This window comes from Sus scrofa, chromosome 9 (genome assembly GCF_000003025.6).
Source record: "Sus scrofa isolate TJ Tabasco breed Duroc chromosome 9, Sscrofa11.1, whole genome shotgun sequence".
NCBI classification, from domain to species: Eukaryota; Metazoa; Chordata; class Mammalia; order Artiodactyla; family Suidae; genus Sus; species Sus scrofa.
In genome coordinates this window covers 67,523,457-67,547,963 of record NC_010451.4, presented here as the reverse complement: position 1 = coordinate 67,547,963, position 24,507 = coordinate 67,523,457, and the positions used below count along the sequence as shown (strand labels likewise).

The window sequence follows — 24,507 nt, the reverse complement described above, 5'->3', positions numbered from 1 at the left end:
ATCTCCACACCACTCCTTACACTGTCACATGTGACACATGCTTCACACACTGACACACACGGTCATATGCCACTCATCACTCACACATCCCTTACCTCTCACTCTTACACCCACACTCACCCACACACATTACATTCATTCATTTATTCGCTCTCTCTCCAAGGCATGCCAGGCCTTGAGTCCAGCAAATCCCAGAGCCCAGCTGTGGAGCAGCTGTAAGGAAAGGTGGAGGCTGATGGGACTCCTCCTCCACCACAGTCCCCCACTCTAACAGGGGCCCTGAGGCTGCCCCCCAACACCTCGGCTGATGGTGGTTGGAGGAAATTACAACTGCAGCTGCCGGCTGGTGGGGACCCAGAAAGGCGTGGGGGCAGGCTGCCCGCTGCCACCCGCGCTTCCTCTACACCTGTTCTGAGCCTCATACTCCGCTTCCACTGCGGATGTTGTCGCTTGTGTTTTGGTGAGCACATGACCAATGTGGGGAGTGGGGGGCGTGGGGGCTTGGAGGAGCCTCCTGGAAAGGCGTGGGAACAGCCTGAGTCTCCTGGGGACACAGGATTTGGGGTGGGGGGCTGGGAACTGACCTGTGGACAACCTCCAGGCATGAGGACCAGGGAGTCCTTTCACCAGGAAGAGCCTCCGTGTGAGGGGTTCAGAACAGCCTCCGTGTAAGGGGCCCCTGCAGGACCATGGCTTCAGCTGGGCCCCGGGGGCACCACGGGAGGGAGGCGGGGTGGGCATCACCCCCACTGCATCCAGAAGAGAACTGAGGCCCATGCTAGAAAGTGCCAAGCCAGGACCAGAACTGGAATTGTGCACAGGGGCCCAGAGCTCCTTCCAGGAGGGCTCGTGGCTACTTCCCTCAATGTCTCAGCCCCAAGGGATGGCTGAACCAGGCTGCTGTGACTTTTGGCAGAGTTGCTGAGTGACCCATCACTCCCTCTGCTGGCATGGCCCCTGTGGTCTCCGGACCGGGCCCGGATCCCTGCCAGAGGGCAACACCTGAGGGAGACAGTTGGGGGAGATGAGCGGTGGCTGATCTGAGGTGGCACGAGCTGCGTTAGGACCCCGGCCACGATGTCTGCAGAAGCGATGTCGGGGATCTAGGGCCACCTTCATTTTCCACATAAAGGAATCTGGGCTCAGAGAAAGGGAGTGGAATGGCTCAAAATGCATAGTATTTCTACCCACTAGAGGCTCAAAAGCATTTGTCAAACCAGCACTTCTGGACCTCAGGCCCCAGTGTCTGTCCCAACAGCCTTGCTCAGATGGAGGAAATTGACAAGGAAGCTCTTGTACCCTGCAGACAGGCACAAAGCTCCAGCCCATGTAAAGCATGGGAGGACCCTCCATGGCAAAGAACTCACAGGCCTGGCAGTTTCTAAGAGTCTCTAGAAGCAGCCCTGGGGTCCCCTGGACCTGGTGACCCCTGCTCGCTCAACACAACATGTTTTCTCAGTTCCTGACTTCCGCTGTGGTTTGCTCATGTCTTCTTTTTTTTTTTTTTTTTTCTTTTTAAAGTCTGACTCGTAAGCAAACAAGGTGGGTTGTCGCTTCCTCATTTTCAAGTCCTGCTCCTCATGGGAGCCAGAAATCTCTTTCAAGCTTCACATCACAAAGGGCTCCCCAGTGAGCAGTGGGTCTCCGTCCCCCTCTCCAGGGGCCCTTGGATGGGACCTTGTTCTGGAAAGGAGCCATGGACCTCTGGCTTTGGTCACTGTACTTCCTGCCAGGTGAGTGCTATGGGGACCCTCCTCAGACGTTGTCTGAGGGTTGACTTGGCCACAGGGAGGGGAGCAGGCAGGTATTCCCAGCTCTGATGTTTCTGGAGGGATCTGTGTGAGCCAGTGCCTAGGACAGGACAAGGTGGAGGCCTTCCACCTGCAGCAGGTTCCTCTCTCTCCACGCCACTCAGATTCCTCCTTGCCTCAGGCATTGACTCCTACAGGCAGAAGGTATCACCTCTCTCAGACGTTATGAGCCGATTAAGATGAGATCGCAAAGCAAATGCCTCCAAAGTGCTTGCCTCTACCATGTCTTTCTTTGGATCTCTTTCACTCCTGAATTTTCAAAGTTCAATCCAAATGAAGACTCCCCACCCCGTTTGGTGGCCCTAACCCATTTCCTGAGCTCCGTGTCTCCGTTTACCACTGTGCCCTGGGCACTGGCCCTTCCATGTCCCATTGAGATCAGATGTGCAACAGGCCTAACACCTAACCCCAGATTCCTCACTGGTCACCACCCAAAGCAGCAGCTCCCTCTGTCTTAACTACCTCTGACATTAGCCGCAAAACACCAGAATAGCTTTTTAAGACCTCTTCCTATTTATCCCCCACCAGACTTGGACCCAATCAATGGCCAGCACACAGAGTTTAGAAACTTCTTATCCTGGTAAGCTTCACATTTACCAGACAAGGAGCAATGGTAGCTCCTACTAGAGCTGTAACAGAAGGGATAGAAAGGAAAAGAACACTGGATCACCTCTTAACTGTCTCACCCACTTCATCCAACTTGATCCACCTGGAGCTCCAGATCAACCTTTTTCATCTTGACTCTGATCATAGGGTCACCCTCTCAACAACCTTCAACGGCTCCCACTGCCTACTGGATCGACTCCCATAAACAAACCCCTCCCTGAGCCTCCCCTTTTACAAGGGAGCTTACCACACTCCCCTGTATTCCCCTAACCTCTAGCCAACCAGGCTTGTCCTTGAACACACGCTGGACTTTCCTGTCATCAGGCCCTTGCCCATGCCATCCCTTCTCCCAGGAATATCCTTCCTCCGTCTCTACCATTTAGGGGGCTTTCAAAGTCCATCTCAACCTCCCCCTCCTTGTATATGTTCCAGAGCCCCTTCTTCTGAACCCTGGCAGCCAATCTCTCTCCTCTCTGCCTTGTTTTGTGGTTCAGGGTGTGTTGACTTTATTTTATTGATTCATTGGTCAGCTTCTTGAGGGTTGAGCAGTGTTTTGGTTTAGTTTTTTGTTTTCATCTTGTGTTTATTGGCCACACCCAAGGCATGCAGAAGTTTCTAGGCCAGGGATCGAACGTATGCCACAGGGGTGACCAGAACCACAGCAATGACAATGCTGGATCCTGAACTGCTAGGCCACAAGAGAAATCCCCAAAGTGGTTTTTTATTCATACTTGCTTTCTTTGGAAGAGAGTCAAATGTTTGAGTCAAAGATTGGAAAGCCCTAAAAGCCCAAGGGAGTGAAGTTTCAAAGAAACAGACTGAGAGGGAGTAGGACATGAGTGAGCCCTGTGGATGGTTAGCTAAACATAAGCCTGAGAGAGAAGAGGGATCGGGTGGACATGGACGATCTCCAGGAGGGAAGGGTACCTAAGCTGTACCACCACAGTCTGTCCTGAGCAATAGGGCCATTCTAGCCAAGCCAGACAGGTCCTTGCTCAGGGCCTGGGCCTTCTCCATTGGTGCCCATCCACAGGGGAGGAGTTCAAGGCCCAAAAGGATGTGCCCACCCTAAGCCTCCACCCACAACCCCTCTTCTAGACCCCAATTCCCTCTCCAAAAGACTCTGGACCCACTTTCAATGACTGTGTGAGACTCTATCCTGAGTCTTCTATCCTGGGTGATGCTTGGACTCTAAAAGGGTAGATACAAGTGGTTGTTTGGGAGGGAGGTGGATGGAGCTTGTACAAGCAAGCTGGGTCATCACCATGTATATACCAGGATGCTCTATGGTGCAGGGAGGAGCCAGGGATGAGAACAGAAGGGAGATAGACCAAAGGCTGGAGCCAGGAAACCGGGGGCCATTTTCTCCCTACATAGCCATGTTCCAGAGTGGACATCCACTTGGGACCACAGCTCAGGGTTCCAAACATATATTTATAGCCAATTATATATTGAGAGTGACTTTTTAAGCCACATGCATCCCTGTCCCCTACCATCACCACTGAAAATCAAGTCACCAACTTGAAGAGTAACAGTACTTGGAGGCCCCTCTACAATATGATATTAAATAGGTTGGTTCCTCCTTCCACTCCTTCCTTTCCTGGAATCATTTGGAAATGTAGTTATAGAGCCAAGAAATGCAAAAAATTCAAGGGCACCTGGCATGCTTAATGAAGAATGCTAGAGTTCCCATTGTAGCTCAACATAGTGTCCATGAGGATGCAGGTTTGATCCCTGGCCTCGCTCGGTAGGTTAAGGATCTGGTGCTGCCACAAGCTTCAGCATAGGTCACAGATATGGCTCGGATCTAGTATTGCTGTGGCTGTGATGCAGGCCTCAGCTGCAGCTCTGATTCGACCCCTAGCCCAGGAACTTCCATATGCCACAGATGCAGCCTTAAAAAACAGAAAAAAGAGATGCAGATTCATAGGCCCCCTCCTAGACAGATATAATCACCAGGCCTAAGGGTAGGACCAGGTCATCTGCATCCTAGCAAGTTCCCCCGTAAGAGTCTTACACATACTGTGTCGAAGTCCTAAACCTGGAGGTTGCCTCTATCTTTTCTTCTATTTGGGAAATCTGCTTTTGGTGAGATGCTACTGTGAACTCCAGGGAGCGTGGGATCTGGTCATTTTCACGCTGTCAGTGAGTGTTTCCTTGGGACCACACTTCAGGGTACCCAGTGGATTTCCTTGTGCTTCATCCATCCAAAGTTCACAATGAGGATGCCTTAGCTCAGGCTGCTGTAACAAAATACCGTAGAAGGTGTGACTTGAATAACAAACATTTAGGAGTTCCCACTATGGCACAATGGGTTAAGGATCCATTGTCTTTGCAGGTTCCATCCCCAACCCAGTACATTCCCAGTTCCCTGGCCTGGGAACTTCCACATGCTGTAGGTGTGGCCAGAAAAAGAAAAAATAAAAAGACATTATTTCTCATAGCTCAGGAACCTAGAAGTCCTAGATTGAGGTGCAGACAAGTATGGTTCTCCCCAAGGGCCCTCTTCCTGGTTTGCAGACAGCTGCCATCTCCCCGTGTGCTCACACAGTCTCCCCGCGTGCATGGAGAGAATAAGGACACTAATCGCATTATGAGGGCTGCACCCTCATGACCTCATCTAACCCTGCTTTCCTTCCAAAAGCCCCACCTCCCATTGCTATCACTTTGGGGGTTTGGGCTTCCACACATGAATTTTGGGGAGGCACAAACAAAGAGTTCATCATAGAGATCTGGGCAAAGCAAGGGGTCACCACCAGCAGCTCATCGCTGAGTGGAGTGAGGCCACGGATGGGGTCTGCACAGGTGACGACCCCTCTCAGCTCTGCCTTGCCCTGCCCACTTTACAGCATCACATCCTTGAGAAAGCAGCAGGCATGCCTTTTTCTGGCTGGGTTGGTTCAAAAACATTTGTGTGCTCACTCTCAGGTGCTGGGTGTCACACACAGGTGTGGCCTCTCTGGATACATGGGGCTTCCCCTGCCCCCCTCGATTGTGTCTTTGTCCTTTGACACGTTCCATTGGCACGGTCCAGTCCACACACCTACCTCGTACCTCTCAGTTTCCAGCGGATCTGAAGCAGAGTTGGGTCGGGTATTTCTGTGAGGGGTTGCGTTGTCAGCTCATGCATGTCTGGCGGGCCCCTCTGCTTCTCCCTACCATGCTCACCAGCTACGCTTTCAGATCCTAACGTGTTCCCATGCATGCTCCCCATGCAGCCCTTCTCTAGCCTCTCCTGTACCCCTGTCTACTCTCCCACAGCTGTTTCCATCTCTTTACTGTTGTCCACGTTCTTCCCTCTCCCAGAATGTCCTCTTTGGGTCTCTCTGCTCATCTAGAAGCCTCCAGCCCCACTTCTTTCCTTGACCCTGTTCATTTGACCAAATGCCTTGGAGCTATCCTTAATGTGTGGTCTGCAGATGAATTTCTAGAAGTTTTGTGAACCTCCCTCCTTGCCATGAACACGCCACATACACGCCACATCCTCTCTCCTGTACCGGCCTTTTTTTTTTTCTTTTTTTTTTCTTTTTGTGGCTACACCTGCAGCATATGGAAGTTCCCAGGCTAAGGGTCAAATTAGAGCTGCAGTTGAGGCTGATACCATATCCACGGCAACAGCAGATCCAGGCCACATCTATAGCTTATGGCAATGCCGGATCCTTAACCCGCTAAACAAAGCCAGGGATTGAACATACATCCTCATGGCGACCACATCATGTCCTTAACCTGCTGAGCCACATGGGAACACCTCCCATCGCAGCCTTTATGGGGGCTGTTCTCACTGTCTGGAAGGGTCTCTCCTCCACCCAGATCCCCCAGCCCCACCCCAACATACACACTTCACCCTCTGAATCATCTTCCCAGAAATATACAGATGCTTCTTGGGACCCACTTAGGTGACAGTCACACTTGGCCTTCCCCTCGTCTCCAGCTTAGACCCATCAGCTAAAGCATAAACTGTTTGACATCAAGGACTCGGGACCCACATCTTTTATACCTCCTGGCTCCACACCGTCCCCGGTGCCCAGACAATGTGCACACACAACCCAGTACACCCTTGGTTCCCTCTGGGTTCCCTTCATCATTCTCTCAGTGGCCCCCGACCCCCAGCCCTTCAGGTCACAGCTTACACATGACCTCTTCCAGAAAGCCTTCCTCGAATTACATCGACCTCCACAACAGCCTGGATCAGGCACCCTGACTGGCTGCTTCCAAGGAGCCGTGTGTATCATGCAGTGGGGTTCGTTACACTGCGCCGGAGTGGAGTGGAGTAGAGTGGCTGTCCATTCTATCTCCCAATAAACAATTTGTTCTGTGAGAGAGAGAGGCCAGCTATCTTCCTGTCACATGAAAGGCACTCAATAGATCCTTGCTGAAGGACTGAATAAAAGAAATAGAGGACAGAAGTTGTTTTGGTTGGATGGATCTGAGCAAAACAAAATTGAACACAAAGATCTGCTGTAGCAAATGGTACTATGCCTCCCAACACGACAGTGAAATCGCTTGGGGAGTCATGTGCTGGTTGGGGGTCAACCGGGGCATATTCTTTCACACGGAGTAGGGCGGTGCTTTTGACTATACTCTCAGGGATTTGCTGCCTGGGTCCCTGTGGATTCAGGTTTGGTGCTGAGGCTGAGGATTATATTAAGGCTTGGGCTGAGGAGAGACTCAGCCTTGGGCATGGGGCTGAGGCTGGACAAAGAGCTGGATTAAGGATGCAAATAGGACTGGGGATGGGAAGAGGCTGAGGATGAGGCTAAGGCTAGGGACTGGGAGAGGTCTGAGGCTAAGGGCTGGATGAGGCTTGCTAATGGGGCAGGGGTTGGATCTAGCGCTGAGTGTGAGGCTGTGTTGGAAAGAGAGCTGGAATTGGGGGTGTGGCTGGGGATAGGGCTTCCCCTACATTAACTCCCTCCCTTCCCTTGCAGTGTCTGGTGCTCTGAGAGTCCTTCCAGAAATAAAGCTGGAAGGAGTGCTGGGAGGATCCATTGTCATCGAGTGCCCACTTCCTGAAACACCTGTGAGGCTATATCTATGCCGGACAATGGCTTTGTCTGGAACCTGCACCACCGTGGTGTCCAACAAGAATTTTGTCCTGGAGGAATTCAAACACCGAGTCACCCTGGAGCTGTGTCCAGACAGGAAACTGTTCCTGGTGGAGGTGACAGAGCTGACCGAGAGAGACAGCGGGGTCTACGCCTGTGGGGTGGGCATGAACACAAATCGGGGCAAGACCCAGCAGGTCACTCTGACTGTTCACAGCGGTAGGTGCCCCGCCCCTGGAGGCTCAGGACCCCCGCCCCCTCTACCTCCAGAAAACATTTCCACCTGGGAAGGCTGGGGCAACCATCAGGCTGCTGTCAGCCCCAGATTCTGACACCGCTGCCAACCCAGTTGGATTTGTAGAGTTGAAACCTCACAAAGTCAGTGAACCTCGTGGTCCACTGAATTTCCTATGCAAACTGCATAAAAGGAGCAGGATGGGCAGCTCCTTGTGTGGTACTGTACCAGTCCTACCACAGGGCCAGGGAAGTGGGGTTGAGCCGGAGGAGGGGCTCTAAGACTAGAAGAAACTGGAGGCAAAAAGACATAATTGTCCCCATAATGGACTCCTGAGAATATCAAGGATACGTATAAAGGAAAGACGAGAGGCGTTGGCCAAGCCTGCTACTTTATGATCGGATCCTTTCCTTATTTCTCTTGATTCCTTCCTTTCTCCTCCTCTTCACTGACTTCCTCAGACACACGTAACACTGATTCAACAACCTAGACTGCCAGTGGCCTCTGATGGTTTTGCAGGGAATGCTGAGAATAAGGGAGTATTTCTTTCAGGGAAGCCTCCAGCCCAGTTCTTTCTCTGCTCCTCCTGGGACACCCCTCCCTTGTCCCCTCACTGCCCTCTGCCCCCGCAGAGCCAGCCTCAGCTCACACCCCCAGCACCTTCCCTAGCCTCGGTCACATCTTAAAAGACCACCAATGACTCCTCTTGCCTTCGGCAGATTACAGGCCATTCTGGGAAGAAGATCCGATGCCGGAGCCTCCAGCATGGTTTAATAGGTTTCTCCAAATGCATATGCCTCCTCCTTGGTTCAAGACGCCTGCATATGCCAGCCCTTTCGAATTCATACCCAAAGGTCAGTTCACCAAAGCCAGGGTATGGGGAGGTGGGGGAGATTCTATGGCACTGTGAAAATAAGGAGGAAGGTGTGCAGCTCACAGAGTGGTTGGCAGAGCAGAGCCGAGTCTCAGATGTGTATCTCCCTGCCCGAGGGGAGGGTTCATCGCTGAGAACCGCCTTCCATGTCCTTCAAGCCCATCCTTCAGCCTGGACACATGGCACTAGTTGCAGAACTGACCCATCACCACCAGGTGGCACCACAGAGTTTGTGTTTCATTTACAAAATCTAGCACTTTTACGAAGGACTGCCGAAACCAAGAGGGGGCAAATCTTTCCCAAGGTTTCCCAACCTTGCCTCTGGCTCTCCATAAGGCTGTCTTCCACTTGTTGGCATACAGTGCTTTCACAGCTCTAATTTGTCATAAAAAGATTAATCATGATTATACTAAGGATACTTATACGCGTCTATATCGGCTTCCTGTCTTCAATGCATTTTACGTGCAATAATTCCATCATATCTGCCCATGAGGTGGGTTCATTAATTGAATATTGTTACACTAGAGGACTCTGCTGGTTGTCAAGAGAGGGATAATGTAACTGAGCTCCTTATGTACCCAAAGATGTGACTGACAGGTGTGGAGCGGGGGAGAAAAGGCAAGCACATAGATGGAATACAGGGCAGCATGGGACTTGAACTACCATCAAGATTTTCTCCAGGCTCAGAGGAGGGCAAGGTCTTCTGCTTGGGAAGTCAGGGAAGGCTTCCTGTAGGAAGCGGAGTTTGAAGTAAATTTATTTATTTATTTATTTATTATTTCTATATATATATATATTTTTTTTTTCGGTCTTTTTCTAGGGCCGCGCCTGCAGCCTATGGAGCTTCCCAGGCTAGGGGTCAAATCGGAGCTATAGCTGCCGACCTATACCAGAGCCACAGCAACACGGGATCCGAGCCACATCTGCAACCTACACCACAGCTTACGGCAATGCCAGATCCTTAACCCCCTGAGTGAGGCCAGGGACCCAACCTTCGTCCTCATGGCTCCTCGTCAGATTTGTTAACCACTGGGAATGCCATGAAGTAAATCTAGATCACATTTTCTAGATGCAGATGGCATGTTCAGAAGGCATTTCAGGCTATAAGAACTGCAAGAACAAAGGTAGTCGGTAAAGGGGAAGAATATGTTCAGAGAAGAAATGGTGGACCCGTTGCTGCTGGCAACTAGAGTGTCTAGATGGAAGGCCACTTTTTCCTGCTGTTTTCCGCAGAAACCTCACCATCTCAAAGGACCAAGGCCCCTCCAGCACACCACACCTCCCCCACCACCTCAGTCACCCACCACCCTCGAGTTTCCAAGGCATCTTCGGTAGCAACGGCTGAGCCCACAACCCTCCTGCCACCCACCACAGCCTTAAAAACCTCAGCCCGGGAAACATTGCTCAGGCCCCAGACGGCCAGCTACAACCATCAAACCCGGCTTCACAGGCAGAGGTAAGAGGCTTCAACCAACCAAGGTGGGCTAAAACCAGGCAAAATAGTCTAGAGTTAGGAGATCCACTGAAATCTTCCTGAAATGTCTACCAGCAGCGATCCTTCTTGGCTTTGTCTCTAGAAGCCGCTGTGAAATATACCACCTATGTACACAGCACTTTAACTCACTGGTCGTATTAGCGAGAACACACTGGTCAATGCCCCAGCAGGAGATCTTGGAGAAGAGAGACCCAAATCTTTCAGTCACTTGGTATTTATTCAGATCTGTTTTGATGAAGAACTAAATGAGTATAAAATTAGCTACTAAACTATTAACAATTAAAATCACTTCCCAAAGTTCCCTGGTGGCTCACCGGGTTATGGAATTGTCATTGCTGTGGCTGGGATCACTGCCGTGGTGTAGGCTCAAATCCCTGGCCTGGGAACTTCTGAATGCCATGCGCGTGGCCAAAAAAATTAAATTACCTCTGCATGTTTCCTTTCATTTTTTCATTGTGGCTCCTAGAAAACTTAAAATTAGCTATGAGGCTCACATTATATTTCCATTGGACAGCACTAGTCTATAGGCTGGGGTGCAACCCAGGAAAGTGCTGCTATCCGCCACTAGGGGACAGCATTGGAGCAGACCCCAAAAAAACTGATCATCCCTATTGGAATTATTTTTGCCTAAGCAAAGACATACACCTTAGTGAAGAAGGAGCTTCGAACACCGTTTGGAGCTTATAGATGGGAAACTGAGGCACGAAAGCTAAGTGGTTCCACATAGAACCAGGACTCCTGATTCCTAGTTCATTAAACTATAACCAGTGGAGCAGAGTTCTAGTCAACTCAACCAACATTTTCTCAAATCTCTATTAAATGCCAGCATCAGAGTAACATCCTGGAGATGGAAAAGTTAAATAAAGAAAACAGGCCTTATCTAAGTCTTATTTACTAACTAATGCAAGTCTGACTGTGATAAGGTTGTAAGCAGTTTATACAGGAAAAGTGGTGACACAGAGAAAAAAATTGATTCTGTTTTACTCTGATTGCAGAAAAAGAGGACTTATCTATGGCCCGTTAAGGAAAGTAAGGTTTCAATATGTAGAGAAAATGGAGGGAGAGGGAGCATCATGCACAAAAAAATCCTCTTTTCCACAGCTCTAAGAAACTCATTTAATATTTGTGATATTCTTGTGAGGAAACTGAGGAGCAGAAAGTTGAAAGCAGGAGTTCCCTGCTAGCCTAGCAGTTAAAGGAGCTGGCGTTGTCACTGCTGTGGCTTGGACCACTTCAGTAGTCAGTTCCAACCATGGCCCTGCAATGTCTGCCCACTATTTGGTTTCATCCTTAACAGTTTTGTAAAATAGGTTTTACTAAGCCTATTTACCAGGAAACGAGGCTCAGAGAAGTTAGGAAACTAATTCAAGATCACACAGCCAGTAAAAGGCCGAACTTATATCTGAAGGCAAGTATTTCTGACTCTATAGACAAGCTCTTGGGGCGAGGAGGGGGAGGTGAGGAGTCTATTAACAAAGAGACAAACCTGTGAACTACCTCCGAAAAAGCTGGCCATTATGTGCTGCTGCCTTAAACCTCCCTCCTTTCCCTCCTCAGAGCCTTCAACCAACGCCTAGGTCCGGTGTCCAGGATGCGAGAGCAAGGATTCCACGTACTGATCCCTGCCGCCCTGGGTTTCATCCTGCTGGCACTTCTGGTGCTGCTGGCGAGAAGGGTCTTTCAAAGGAGGAAAGGTGAGGGGGTCGGCCTGGGTTGGGCTGAGCTGCCCAAAGAGTCCGGAGCATTCAGACCCCTCTTCTCTCCCGAGGAGAGTCGGGAGTTTTAGATGAGCAGGCTGGGGTATGAAGAACGTGAGATGGGGGTCAATGGTTTGGAAATGGGGACGGGGAGGGGTGAGGCCTGGGCCCCGTGGTCATCAGCGGAGGGCAACGCTGAGCCTCTTATATTCTGAACATGTCAGGCATTGCCAAACACTGGGGAAGGAGAGAGCCTTTAGTTTCCAAAGACCTGAGGGCGGGGAGTGGTTAGCCTTGGGCCTCTGACGCCCTTTTTCTTGCTCTTTCCCTGTGGCTTTGCTGAAAAGCTCTCTCCAGGCGGGTCCGCCGACTGGCAGTGAGGATGCGCGCCCTGGAAGCCTCCCAGCGGCCACGCATATTGCAGAGAGCGCGCACCCAAAATAATGTCTACAGTGCCTGCCCTCGGCGCCCTCGGGGGGCGGACGCTGCTGGTGGTCAGCAGGCAGGTAGGTGGGGGAGAGCAGGGCAGGTTGGGGAGAGCGGGGCGGGCAGGAAGCTGGGGGGAGATTAGGGTGCGCGGGGATGTGGAAGGGAATCAGCGGGGCAGGGCGGAACGGCCGATCGCCCGAGCTGGAGCCTCAGCCACTGCGTGCATCAGGAGGGAGCCTCTGGAGCACCGCGCCTCCAGGGCAGCAGCGTGCTGCGGGAGGGGCTCCTGGCCCCCGGGCTTCGGGCAGAGCTGGGGGTGGGGCTGGCCACTCGGCCGAGCGCTCAGGTCGTCCCTCCTCTTTACCTTTAGGTCAAGGGGCGGCACCTCCACTAGGCTCCGCAGCGCTGGCGACCTCGCCCCCTCCGCAGGTAAGCTCCGCCCCGCCCCTGATTGGCAGGTGCGGCCCCAGCCCGAGCCTTGGAGCCTTGGCTGAGCTGGACCACCCAGGCTTTGCCAGCGGCTCTGGGTCCCAGAGGCAGGGAACGAATGAGTACCAGCTTCCACTTTCGTCTTTGGCTGGTGTCCGTAGACGGCCACCCAGCAATTGTGGTGGACAGTTACATGGCTTTGAGCTAAGCATTTTTCATGGGGTAAATGGGAGCTTAGCAGAAGACGATAGATGTTAACTTTACAGATGACTGTGAAAGGCTTTCAGAAGGAAGAGATTTGATTTCTAGGAGGTCTTAAGGAGGTGGAAGTTACCCAGTTTCACCTTCATATGAGGAAGAACTTTCTAGTAAACTCTCGAAGATGAAAGGAGGTTGTTGACTGAAGGCAGGTAAGCTTAGCCTAGAGATATAGGTAAGATTCAACACTGTGCCTGAGGAAGATTCCTCTTGAAATCTAGGAATGGACGCAGGGAACTCATCTTTCTATTTTTTTCTTTTACTCATCTTTCTATTGATGGCCATTGGCAGATGGGTGAAAAGCCTTTATCCATTCATCTTTGTTTTCCCCAAATTAAGAAGAGAAAACATTTTATTCTCTAAATTAGCCCATAGCAGCTAAAAAAAAACTTTATTACTTTAGGAACCAGAAAAAACTGAAGTGCACAAATGTCCCTGTTTTAATTAGGGTGTAGTCTAAGCTAATGCAGCAAACCCTAAACCACAAGCACATAAGATGGAGACCTGTTTTCCTCTCAAGCAAAGGCAGGGAGCCAGGAAGGGGTAGCCTGAGCTGAGGGGTCATCCAGGGCCTTAAATGCCTTTGGCCTGTTGCTCCACTGTCCCGTGGAGTCTTGCTTTGTCCATGGTCAATGCTCAATCAATCACCAGCAAGGAGTCTCCATCCCAGCCCACAGAGGAAGAAACAGAAAGCTGCTTCTTTTAGACCAGGACTCTGGCGTTTCCCATCACTTCCACTTGCATCCCATTGGCCATAATTTAGTCACATGACCACGGCTGCCTTCAAGGGAGGCTGAGAACCATCTCCCCAGTTCTGCAAACATGAGCCTCGCTAAAAAGGGGAGCGTGATGCCTGGCAATGGCACAACTCTGCCCCAGTCACATCCAGTTTCTCGACTTGGCCCTCATTCAGCACTTCTGGAGAAGGTTCACAGGTCCGGTGGCTAACTTCACATGGACCCTTTTCTCTTGAACTGCTCTGTGACCACGCCTGGGCCTGTACCTTGCTCAAATTTGACTCTTCCTCCCTGCTTGAAACTCACATTCCCACTCTCAGAGACACAATTTTTGATGGAACAAGTTCAGGAAAAGGTGCATATGCTTCATGACTGAATATTTTAGCCTTCGTAGGAGGTATCTTAATTTTTTCAAGCCAAGTAAATCAATCTCAAATGGTGAACTGTAACAGGCAGCGGGAGATACATTTTGTTGTGATTCTTTGTTTGTTTGCTTGTTGCTTGCTTTTTAGGGTCGCACTTGCAGCATATGGAAGTTCCCAGGCTAGGGGTCCAATTGGAGCTGCAGGTGCCGGCCTATACCACAGCCACAGCAACGTCAGATCCGAGTTGCATCTGCAACCTACACCACAGGTCACAGCCATCCGGATCCTTAACCCACTAAGCAAGGTCAGGGATCAAACCTGCGTCCTCATGAATGCTAGTCAGATTCTTTCCCACTGAGCCACGATGGGAAACTCCAGGAGATACATTTTCGAACTCAGCTGCTGCCTATTCCTTCTCTAGTAAAGTACAAAAAGTATCAGGTCCTTTTAAGTGAGCACTTACTCAGTGCCTACTACGTTCAGGGATAAAAGCCCTATGGAGGTGCAGGTGATGACTCATCCTACTTCTAATAACTCCCTAGGAAGATGCATATTTATTTCACAAGTCATGTCACCTAATCCCAGAGTGGAAACTCCTTTGGCAGCTGGTTCTCCGTCAGACCAGTGCTTAGTCACATGATTTCAGTCTGAGCCCCCTTTAAGGCATTTCCTGCCACATTAGATCTAAGTCTTTTCCAGTTATCTAGGCTGAGACACCGCCCTGAAAATCCCCAGGGCTGAGCCACCCAGTGGAGCTCAGCCACCTCTGTGTGTTGCCTTCTAGAAGTCAACAACCACCAGCACGCCCCTCATGGCCCGCTGTAGCTGCTGCAATCACCATACTCAGATACAGTGACGCTTCTTTGGTTGTTCCCAGGTGACTGAAACTCCCTGGCTCCATGCCCCGTCTCTGAGGATCGGCTGTGAATATGTGAGATTTTACCACCAGCCTGCTGCCGAGATGGGGGACACCAATTCTGATGACTATGTCAATGTTCCCTGCCGGACCCTCCGCTCCAACTGTCCCCCTGGGCCCAGACCTTGGTGCCAATGAGTCTTGTCTGTCTGCTGGTTTCCAGCACCTGCTCCATCTGTTTTCCCAGCCCTCACTACCTCCCACATCCCACCTCAAGTTTCCATCTGTTTGCCTTGAGGCATAGCTCAGTCCCCCTCCCCCAGATCTTCTTGCACATCTTGGCAGCCCCCTGTGGGTTTCAGGCGGGCTCTGGGAGCACAGAGCACATGTCCTGATGCCTCCTGCTTCCTTTCCAAGTCACGCAGGTTGTGGGATTTGCAGAGTGTCTTTTTTTTTTTTTTTTTTTTTTTTGTCTTTTTGCCTTTTCTAGGGCCGCTCTGTCGGCATATGGAGGTTCCCAGGCTAGGGGTCTACTCAGAGCTATAGCCACCGGCCTACACCAGAGCCACGGCAACATGGGATCCGAGCCACATCTGCGACCTACACGATAGCTCACGGCAACGCCAGGTCCTTAACCCACTGAGCAAGGGCAGGGATCAAACCCAAAACCTCATGGTTCCTAGTCGAATTCGTTAACCACTGCGCACGACGGCAACTCCTTTTTTTTTTTTTTTTTTTTTTTTGTATGTATCTTTGACCCCAGGGTCCTTACTGCCCTGGCTCTAGACCCCATGGCGTGGAAGCTGGAGCTGTTGCTTTGAAAGCCCTTCTCAGGCTGGAGCTTCACACCAATTGAAGGTGCCTGGACTGCTTTGTGAGGACATGCTTCAGCCTTGAGCTTGGAAGGGGCCTTGTTATGAAACACCCCTGACTTTGCCCTGACCTTAGGGCTGGCGCTTACTAGTGAGCTTCTATTCATCCTAAGTCCGATGGCCAGGGCAGTTTACCTTGATGTGATGAAGGGCTATAAATTTTCAGAACCGTGCTTGTTAGTGCTGGTGATGGATGTATATATCCTCTTTACTCTAAGTCTGCCTCCCTTAAGGCACGTAAGTACACTAACTCTGGTCTTTCCCTTCTTTTAGAAATAGAATCGTTTTGGTCATCTCTTTATCCTTCTTCCATAGCCTAGAACTGAAATCGGTGCCTTTATCTAGCATTGGTCTATGTGAGCTGTCCAAAACCATTGCATCTCTGCTTTCAAAATGCACCTCATCCATTTGCTAGTCTAGGCAACTTAGAGCCCAGCGGGGCAGGAAAGTGATCTGGGATTCCCGCAAGGCCAGGTGTTCTGCAGTAGCACTCACGTCATGGAAGACGAGACATCCCACCTCCTGCACCTACTCATTCTCTTAAGTGTTCTGAGCAAGGGCAGAGTTAGGCAGACATTCTATCTTTGGACTGAAATCAGCTACCAAGTTCGGCCAGAGCTTAAGACTAGAGAATACCCAATCTTGCTTTTAGGAGGAAGGTCTTTCCCAGACACACACCTCAGTTTTACTGGACCCTTGTCCAGTGATAGAAAGGAAAGCCTCCCAACTTGAGGTCCCTGCCTTTTATGAGCAGGGGATGTCATCACAGGTGGGACAGTGCATCCAGGTATGATGACACCATCCACAGAGTCACCTTGGCACTGGTACCCTCCCAAGTGGCAGATAAGGGAAGAGTGAGTAGATGAGACAGAGATTATCCAAAGGGCAGGGATGGCGGGAGTGTAGGGGGGAGAGGGGTAAGAAATGCTGTGTTTAGGGAGCATCTTCTTTGTGCTGGGCACCCCCCGCATATTATATCCTTTATCATTTATGTTTCAAACCAGCGCCCTCACCTCTGTTCCTGGAGATGTTATGACAGTGTGATTTCCATGCCCTAAAGTTCCACTTCATATCCCAACATTCCTCATTGTTCCTCAACCATTCAAAGACAGGTTTCAAAACATCCAATTTATTAAGCATTTACTGAGCACCCATCGTTACTCCACACAGCAGCAAGGATGGTGGAGGATGACAGAGATGTGTGGGGGCACCATCCTTGCAGCCTCCTCCCAACTTTCAATCTGACAAATAAATATGACATCAGTTAAAACACTGATAGGAATTAAATAGAGTTGTAATAAATAGAGGAATCTGCTCTGTAGACTCTTCACAGCATCTGAGGGACACCTCCCATGACTGGTTGGTGGGGCCACTTAAAGAACAAAATCTTTGAGGATAAGCCTTGGCCAAGAATGGGACCCTTGATCAAGGATGTGAAGTGCCCAGAGAACATCACGGAAAGGGACACCCATTTGAAATGACACGGAGAACAAGGAGGGTTTCCTGGTCTAGGCCTTCAGCGCTGGTAGAATGTCTCCATCCAGGTCAAGAGAATGTCCATTTCTCCAAAGGCTTTGGTCAGAGCCACTTCTCTGTCCAACTAAAAGAAAAGGCGAGTTGAAGATCTGTCATGTTAGTCACAGGATAGGTTTCCTTCCAACCCCGAACTTGGCCTGACTCCACATCAAGGGCTGTGTCCCCTTTGGGATGGCCTCTGTCAAGGCCACCGACCCATCCATTGTTCCCCATTGTGTGTGTTGTCTGCTCCGGGGTGAGGACCAATGGGCCAGTGAGCAGCAGCAGATAAAGAGCAAGGGGAAAGCTTCTGGAGTCCCTGACCATGAGAATCAGAATCCCAGCGCAAGGTGGGTCTGATCCACCTCCTGAGTCTTCTGTGCAGATGATGAAACTGAAGCCCATGTGGCCTCTTTCCATCGTGTGTTATTGCTCTTCACCATTTATTTACATGCTGGTGCATCCAGTTCTCCAAAACGTGATCAAAATTGTACACATTTTGTGGGAGGAGCTGGGTATGAAATCTGGATTTTCTTTGTTGTTGTCATTTGGGAAAAGGCCACACAACTGAGCATTATGGAAAACACTGCAGATGTGTGTCAGGGTTGGTGGTTCTCCCTTTTTCCTCCCTCACTTCTGACTCCAATTACCCACCTCAGTACCCATAAAACTCTCACTGGGAATGTACCCGGTAGTGACATCATCTTGTAGGGAAATATAATAGCATTTTAAACGTGAAAACTGGCAGAAAAACAAGCCATGTCATGCATGATGTTGACATAGCATATATGGCAATTAATACAGCTATACCTGTATGCCTGCAAAGTCAAGTGACTTTGGGGCAATCTGGGTGGGGTCACCTGCATTGAATTCTGCATTGGATTTCCCTTGTGTGACAATTCTGCAGGGGCACCCTTGGGTGACAGTTCAGCTAAGTCTACCTCCGGCTGGGCAGCTCACAGTTCCTAGCCTTGATACCTGTTTAAATTCTCGCTGGAATAGCAGAAAACGCCTGCGTGCATTCTCACTGATGGGAAACATCTCATTTTCCTGCTGGATAATAGAAAAAATAAAAATGCCCAGTGTCAGGTAGGAACAGAGGCAAGCCCCCTCCCACAGCTTCCTAGTGATGCCAGGGAAGTCCCAAGGGACTGCGAGGACAGCTCTAGATCCCACGACCCCAGGGTGGTGTTAATGCTGAATTACCACTGTGCGCTGGGGCAACCTCTTTTTTTTTTTTTTTTTTTTTTTTTAGTCTTTTTGTCTTTTCAGAGCCATACCTGAGGCATATGGAGGTTCCCAAGCTAGAGGTCCAATTGGAGCTATCGCTGCCAGTCTATACCACAGCCACAGCAATGCGGGATCTGAGCTGCGTCTGTGACCCACACCACAGCTCCCGGCAATGCTGGATCCTTAACCCACTGAGTGAGGCCAGGGATCGAACCCGCATCCTCATGGATGCTAGCCAGATTCTCTTCCGCTGAGCTACAACGGGAACTCCGGGGCTGCCTCCTTGAATCCCCACAGCAGTCTTACCAGGTGGGGGAGATCATCAGCATTTTACAGATAAGAAAACAAAGCCCAGAGAGGTTGCCCACCTAGCAAACAGACACCCAGCTGGTTTAAAGCAGACCTGGACTTGAACCCAGAAGTGCTGGTGTCCTGAGCCTGCTCTCTTTCCCATGACCCCTGAAGTTCCCTGTCATGGAATAAAAGCCCAGAGCAGATATGGGAAGAGGAATCTTCCAAAACACGGCCTTGCGTGCGTGGCCCCAGTCCCAGCTTTGTTCAACTCACACTGGGTTGCAGTTTTGACATGATGACCACAAAGTTGTTGGCCAGAGTAGAGAATGACCTCAGGATCCTGAACTTAACTGCCTTTTCACGGTAGTTTTTGAAGATGGTGTTCAAGTAGAACTTCAGCAGGGAATGGATGAGGTAGCAGCTTTCAGCCTCCTGGGGAGGGACGGGGTCACTGTGGAGCCGAGGCCTCTGCCCACCCCAGCTCTGGATGAACAACCCACCCCAAGCGAGATAACCACAGTAGAGGCAGGGACTTTCTCGGAGATGCTCAAAAATGCTAGATCTGAAAGAGCCTTCAGGCGCCTCTGTTGGCTGGAGGAACCTCAGACCCAGGGGAGGGACTTGCCCAGGGTCCCATGGCTGGACCCACTGGCAGGTGCACCCTTAGCCCCCGGGGACTCCTGACTCCCATTGCGTTAGTATACATTTTTCTGCAACATGGCCTCTCTAATAGCTACAGGAGGTGATGGACCTTGAAAAGCATCGGATCTTGTTTGGTTGAGAGTTGGCAGGGGAAAATAAGCCTTGGAAGAAGAAGAAAGGAGGAGAAAAGGAAACTAGCCCCCTGCACACAAGGATTGCACCCTGGTCCCCTGAGCTGTCACAGAGGGAAGCTCAGCATCTCTCAGGGCTCAGCGCTCAGTTGTTAGTGCTCACTGCCTAGATGGGTGATGAGTTATGGGTGAGAAAATAGGAAGGGCATGGAAGAGGCCTAAGCACACACCCACTGGGGCTGACACAAGCGAAAGAGAAATCAAGATTGATGGCAGCTCCGGCTGAGTGAAGACAGGTGTTTACGAGCCTCAATCCCCGTCCCTTGTCCCAGGCCATATAGTCACATACCCACATAGCTCAGATACTGGGGGGATGATCCCAGACTTGCCTTCTCTGGCTCACACCCCAGCCCTGTTCTGGGTACGTTCAGCCTGGACCAGAAGTAAAGTCTTCCATCAGCCTCCCCTAGGACCCCTCAGCCCCCGCCCATAGAAGATCAGCCACCCAGGGGGAGGCACCCCCTTTCCCCCGCATCTGATTACCGAGACGTTCTGCAGAACCTCCTTCCGCAGCAGCCGGACATTCGTGATGTTATCCTGAGCTTGCTAAGGGAACAAAAAGAGCAGGTGTCTCTGGGGGGGGGGGGTCAGCATAGAAACCCATCCTGCAAATACATATGGCTTCCCCAGGCCCCTAAATCTGTCCAGTCTGAGATCTCAGAGGCCCACGGGAGGGCCCAGGAAGGACCATGCTGAGTTTGCCTCTGGGGCAGGGTATAAGGTTCCAGCCACCAAATGTCACTCTGAGGGGCAGATGGGATCCCAGGAGCTCTCAGAGCTTTGGTGAGGGGCCTGTTTGATCCATTTGGTCCCTTGAGGCAGGAAGCAATAAGCATTTGGTTTAAGCGCCTACTAGGGGCAGAATTTTCCGTCCAGACTCCATGGGAGGTTGGGAAGGCTGCACCTCAGAGCTTCCCCTGCAGCCAACCACTCATCCCAGTTCTTGGATTTTTGAGCCAAAGAATTCTTGAGAGGGAGGAACTTTAGAGCTCCTTCGTCTTACCTCCTCACTGTGCAATTAAGGAAACTGATGGAGGCATGAGTGACTGGTTCAAGGTCAAGATCACACATAGGTGCCCTGTACCCAGTACAGCACTCTCCCATCTCCCCAGGCTGCCTTGTCAAGCTCCCCCTTCCCACCTTGCAGCTGCCTTATCTTGTGTTTGTTTTTTTTGTTTGTTTTTGGGTTTTTTTTTTTTTTTGTCTTTTGTCTATTTAGGACTGCACCCATGACATATGGAGGTTCCCAGGCTAGGAGTCTAACAGGAGCTGTAGCCACAGCAACGCCAGATCCAAGCTGCCTCTGCGACCTACGCCACAGCTCATGGCAATGCCAGATCCTTAACCCACTGAGCGAGGCCAGGGATCGAACCCAAAACCTCATGGTTCCTAGTCAGATTCATTTCCAGTGCACCACGATGGGAACTCTTGCATTATCTTTTAAGGAGTACTTGCCCCAAGCTTTGTTCATCATTATTTGTCAACTCAGCACTCAACATGCTTTGGACCTTGAGCTAAAGCCTAAGAAGGTGGAACAGACCAGCAGAACCTGGCAAAGCAGTAGGTGAAAATTCCAAAAGGTCTCAGAGGGTTTCCGGTGACTTCCCTTTGGTGGAGTCTCAGGTTCCCTGGGACACCGATGAAGCTGAAATGAATCAGGCGCTCTTTCTTCCCCATGAGCTGTGTTTCTTTCCCTATAGACCAGCTGCATCTTTCTGAGCCTCAGCTTCCTCAGGTGCACAAGGACATGTGGGCTTGTGACTCCCCTGACTTCACCAAGATCTGCAGGCTGCAAAGAGCTCCACGCTCATAAAATATTACCCTCAGAGTTCCCATTGTGGTGCATTGGAAATGAACCTGACTAGTATCCATGAGAATGCGGGTTCGGTCTCTGGCCTTGCGCAGTGGGTCAGGGATCCAGCATTGCCGTGAGCTGTGGCGCATACTGCAGATTAGGTTCAGATCCCACCTTGCTATGGCTGTGGCGTAGGCCAATAGCTGTAGCTCTGATTCGACCCCTGGCCTGGGCACTTCCGTATGCCACGGGTGTGGCTCTAAAAAGAAAAAATGAAATGAAATGATAAAATAAAATACAATAATTACCCTCCACCCAGAATCATAGCCACATCTGGGTCCAGAAGAGCAATTCACTCACCACAACATCCTTCATGTCCCAGAAGGCCTCCCATAGTTCCTGGAGAACTATCCCTTCCACTCGGCAGGGTCCAAATTGGAATTCTTGGCCCTGGACCCCTGGCCCCTGGCTCCAGAGAAGCAGGATCAGACCCAGGCAGGGAAGGGCAGCCCTGGGCGCAGGAGAGCCCATCTGAAAGAAAGGGAGGTATCCCACTGAGGTGGGCCTCTGCCCCAGCAGGGGTTTATCCCATAGAAATGCTCCTTAGCTCTGCCCTCGGCCAGCCCTGGGGGCCCACAGATGGGAACCCTGAGACTGGGGTGGGTTCCCAGGTTAGAATATTGCAAACATGTTAGAATATTGCAAATATTGCTGGGGCGGGTCAAGGGCCTTTCTGCCCCTCAGTCTCACAGCCACTGGTCCAGCTATCCCACTGTGGTCCCCCAACCCCGCCCATCCATGTCACACACACACACTGCACGTCCTTCCTTGCTCCATCACGGTCCCCTCTAGCCAACAAACTGCCAGTCCAAATTTGACCCCACAGAGAGAAGAAGTGGAGAATTATCATGTCACATAGGCAGAACCCAGATGCGGGAGGATAGAGAGCATCACTAGGTGTTTCCCTGTCTGAGTTCTGCCCTCTGTCCCCAGGTGCACGTGGGCAGGTCTTTGTTCCCTCCCCAGGAAAAGGCCACCTGGGACGCCTCATCCCCAGGGAGCCGTGGGATTACTCCTGGCCGACAGGGAGGGGCGCAGCGGGTAGGTCACAGTCACGGTCACAAGCTCAGCTGACCAATTCACTCTTGCCTCTGAGAATTAACTTTTCAGGTAACTGAGCCAGAGGCGGAGTCGTGTTTCCAGATGAATCACCTTGAAAACCGTCCACTGAATGACTGTGTGAAGAGCCCGGAGCCAGGGAAAGGGAAGCCCATTGTCTGTCTATCATAACTGTAGGCAGAGGCTTCTTCTCCCTGACGCTTTGCCCCTCGCTTGTCTTCCTTCCGTCTTCCTTCCCTCCATTCCTTTTTCTTTTCTTCTTTTTTTTTAAGATGTTTCTTTTTTCCATTAGAGTTGATTGACGGTGTTCTGTCAGCCTCTACTGTTCAACACCTCTCTCCCCTTCTCACTTCCTGGCACTGGTTTGACACCTGAGGATGCTCAGACTTCCACCCTTAGCCTGGGCAGGAAGCAGAGAGAGGGCCTGTCTCTGGGGTGCCTGCCAACGCAGGGGCCAGAGAAGTGGGCCCAGGGCCAGCACCGGCCCAGCGTGCAGCAATACGCTTCAGCCTCTCCCTCAGTGTCTTTCCATTCCCTTTTTTCAAACCCCACAGGCTCTGCAGCTTCTCTTGCAAGTTCCTCTCTGGGCCTCATAATCCTCCTGCCCTTCTTCCCGTCCAGCCTAAATTTTTTTTTTTTTTAGGGCCACACCCTCAGCATATGGAGGTTCCCAGGCTAGGGGGTCAAATCAGAGCTGCAGCCACCAGCCTACACCACAGCCACAGCAACACGGGATCTGAGCCGCGTCTGCGACCTACACCACAGCTCACGGCAACGCCAGATCCTGAACCCATTGAGCGAGGCCAGGGATTTGACCCTGCAACCTCATGGTTCCTAGTCAGGTTTGTTGACCGCTGAGCCCCGATGAGAACTCTCCAGCCTAAATTCTTCTTGGTGTTAAACCCAAAAGAGCAGTTCTCTTCCACAATCTATTTCTGGAAAAGTTGCCTGTCTCCAGCCCCCAGCGCCCAGACCCCAAAAGGCAGTGGTCTAAGGCTTCAAAGCCAAGTACTCCAGAGTCTCCATCACTCACCTCGGGTCCTGGCAGTGATGCCTGAGGATTTGCTGCGTGGCGGTGGCTGGCTCCCGCGGTAGAGGAAGAGGGCTGGTCAGGCACCCTTACCTGATCTCAGGGGATAACTGCAGGTGCCTGTCCCAGCTCTGGAAGTTGTTTCAAAAGCAAAGGTGTGCAGGTAAGCAGGGCTTTGTGGAGCTTCATATATATGGGGGCTGCAGGGGAGGGGCGGAGGAAGAAGAGGGAGGTGGAGAAAGGGAAATTGGTCATGCTTTCCTAGAGAATTACTTCACTGCCTAGTCACCCTTCACTCTGAGACAATGGGCAATGCAGAAAGCAGCCCCTGAGGTGAGATGCGACCTGATCTGAGTTCTACTTCTGCTTCCCTGAGCCTCAGTTTCTGCATCCATAAAAATAGGATGAGCAAGCAAACAAAAAGCTGTCTGGCTACCCCCAGAAGGCAGTGCGAGGTGCAAAGGCGAAAATGGCACAGAGGTGCTTTGTAAACCCAATACACCTGGAAATAAAATATTACTGTACAGGGTGCACTAGTCCCCTTACTGCCAGAATCACTCAATAATTATGCCCTGTTTATGATGCGACAGTAGCCCAGAGGCCAAGGATAGCCGAGAAATTCTCTTTCTTTAATCAGTCAGGGACAAGAATTTGAAGCGTGTTTCCTGACATACAGGTGTATACCCACCCTTTGGACATGTGCCCTGTCTTGGGTTCAGGAAGACTAAGGAAGCTGCTGGAAAGCTTGGGGACCATGGTGTGCTGATAGCCTAACCTCGGCCATTGCTGCTCGGCCTGGGATCACCCAGGGGATGTGGCAGTGTGGGGTGTCAGGAGCACCAGTGCCATCAAGCGACCTGGCCGTGTGCCAGCTAGCTAGGCGCTGAGGCTTCGGGTTCTCCGTGTGTAAAATGAGGGGCAGGCTGGAGCAAAGTCCCCAAAGCGTGTGCCACAGAATCCAGTCCTGAGGGTTGCTTGTCTG

The 24,507-nt window shown here is 51.1% G+C and overlaps 2 protein-coding genes across 2 annotated transcripts; one reads left to right on the top strand and one right to left on the bottom strand.

Annotated features, from left to right (window-relative positions):
• Positions 1,523-17,020, top strand: FCMR (Fc fragment of IgM receptor). The gene is made up of 8 exons (XM_003130453.5): positions 1,523-1,733; positions 7,346-7,681; positions 8,417-8,551; positions 9,805-10,027; positions 11,624-11,760; positions 12,111-12,269; positions 12,563-12,621; positions 14,859-17,020. The coding sequence occupies exons 1-8, from the start codon at positions 1,697-1,699 to the stop codon at positions 15,033-15,035; spliced, it is 1,263 nt and encodes a 420-aa protein (XP_003130501.1). The 5' UTR covers positions 1,523-1,696; the 3' UTR covers positions 15,036-17,020.
• On the bottom strand, positions 15,557-22,718 carry IL24 (interleukin 24). The gene is made up of 5 exons (XM_021063319.1): positions 21,737-22,718; positions 20,065-20,127; positions 19,022-19,180; positions 18,203-18,277; positions 15,557-17,309 (listed from the first exon to the last, which is right to left on the bottom strand). The coding sequence occupies exons 1-5, from the start codon at positions 21,905-21,907 to the stop codon at positions 17,226-17,228; spliced, it is 552 nt and encodes a 183-aa protein (XP_020918978.1). The 5' UTR covers positions 21,908-22,718; the 3' UTR covers positions 15,557-17,225.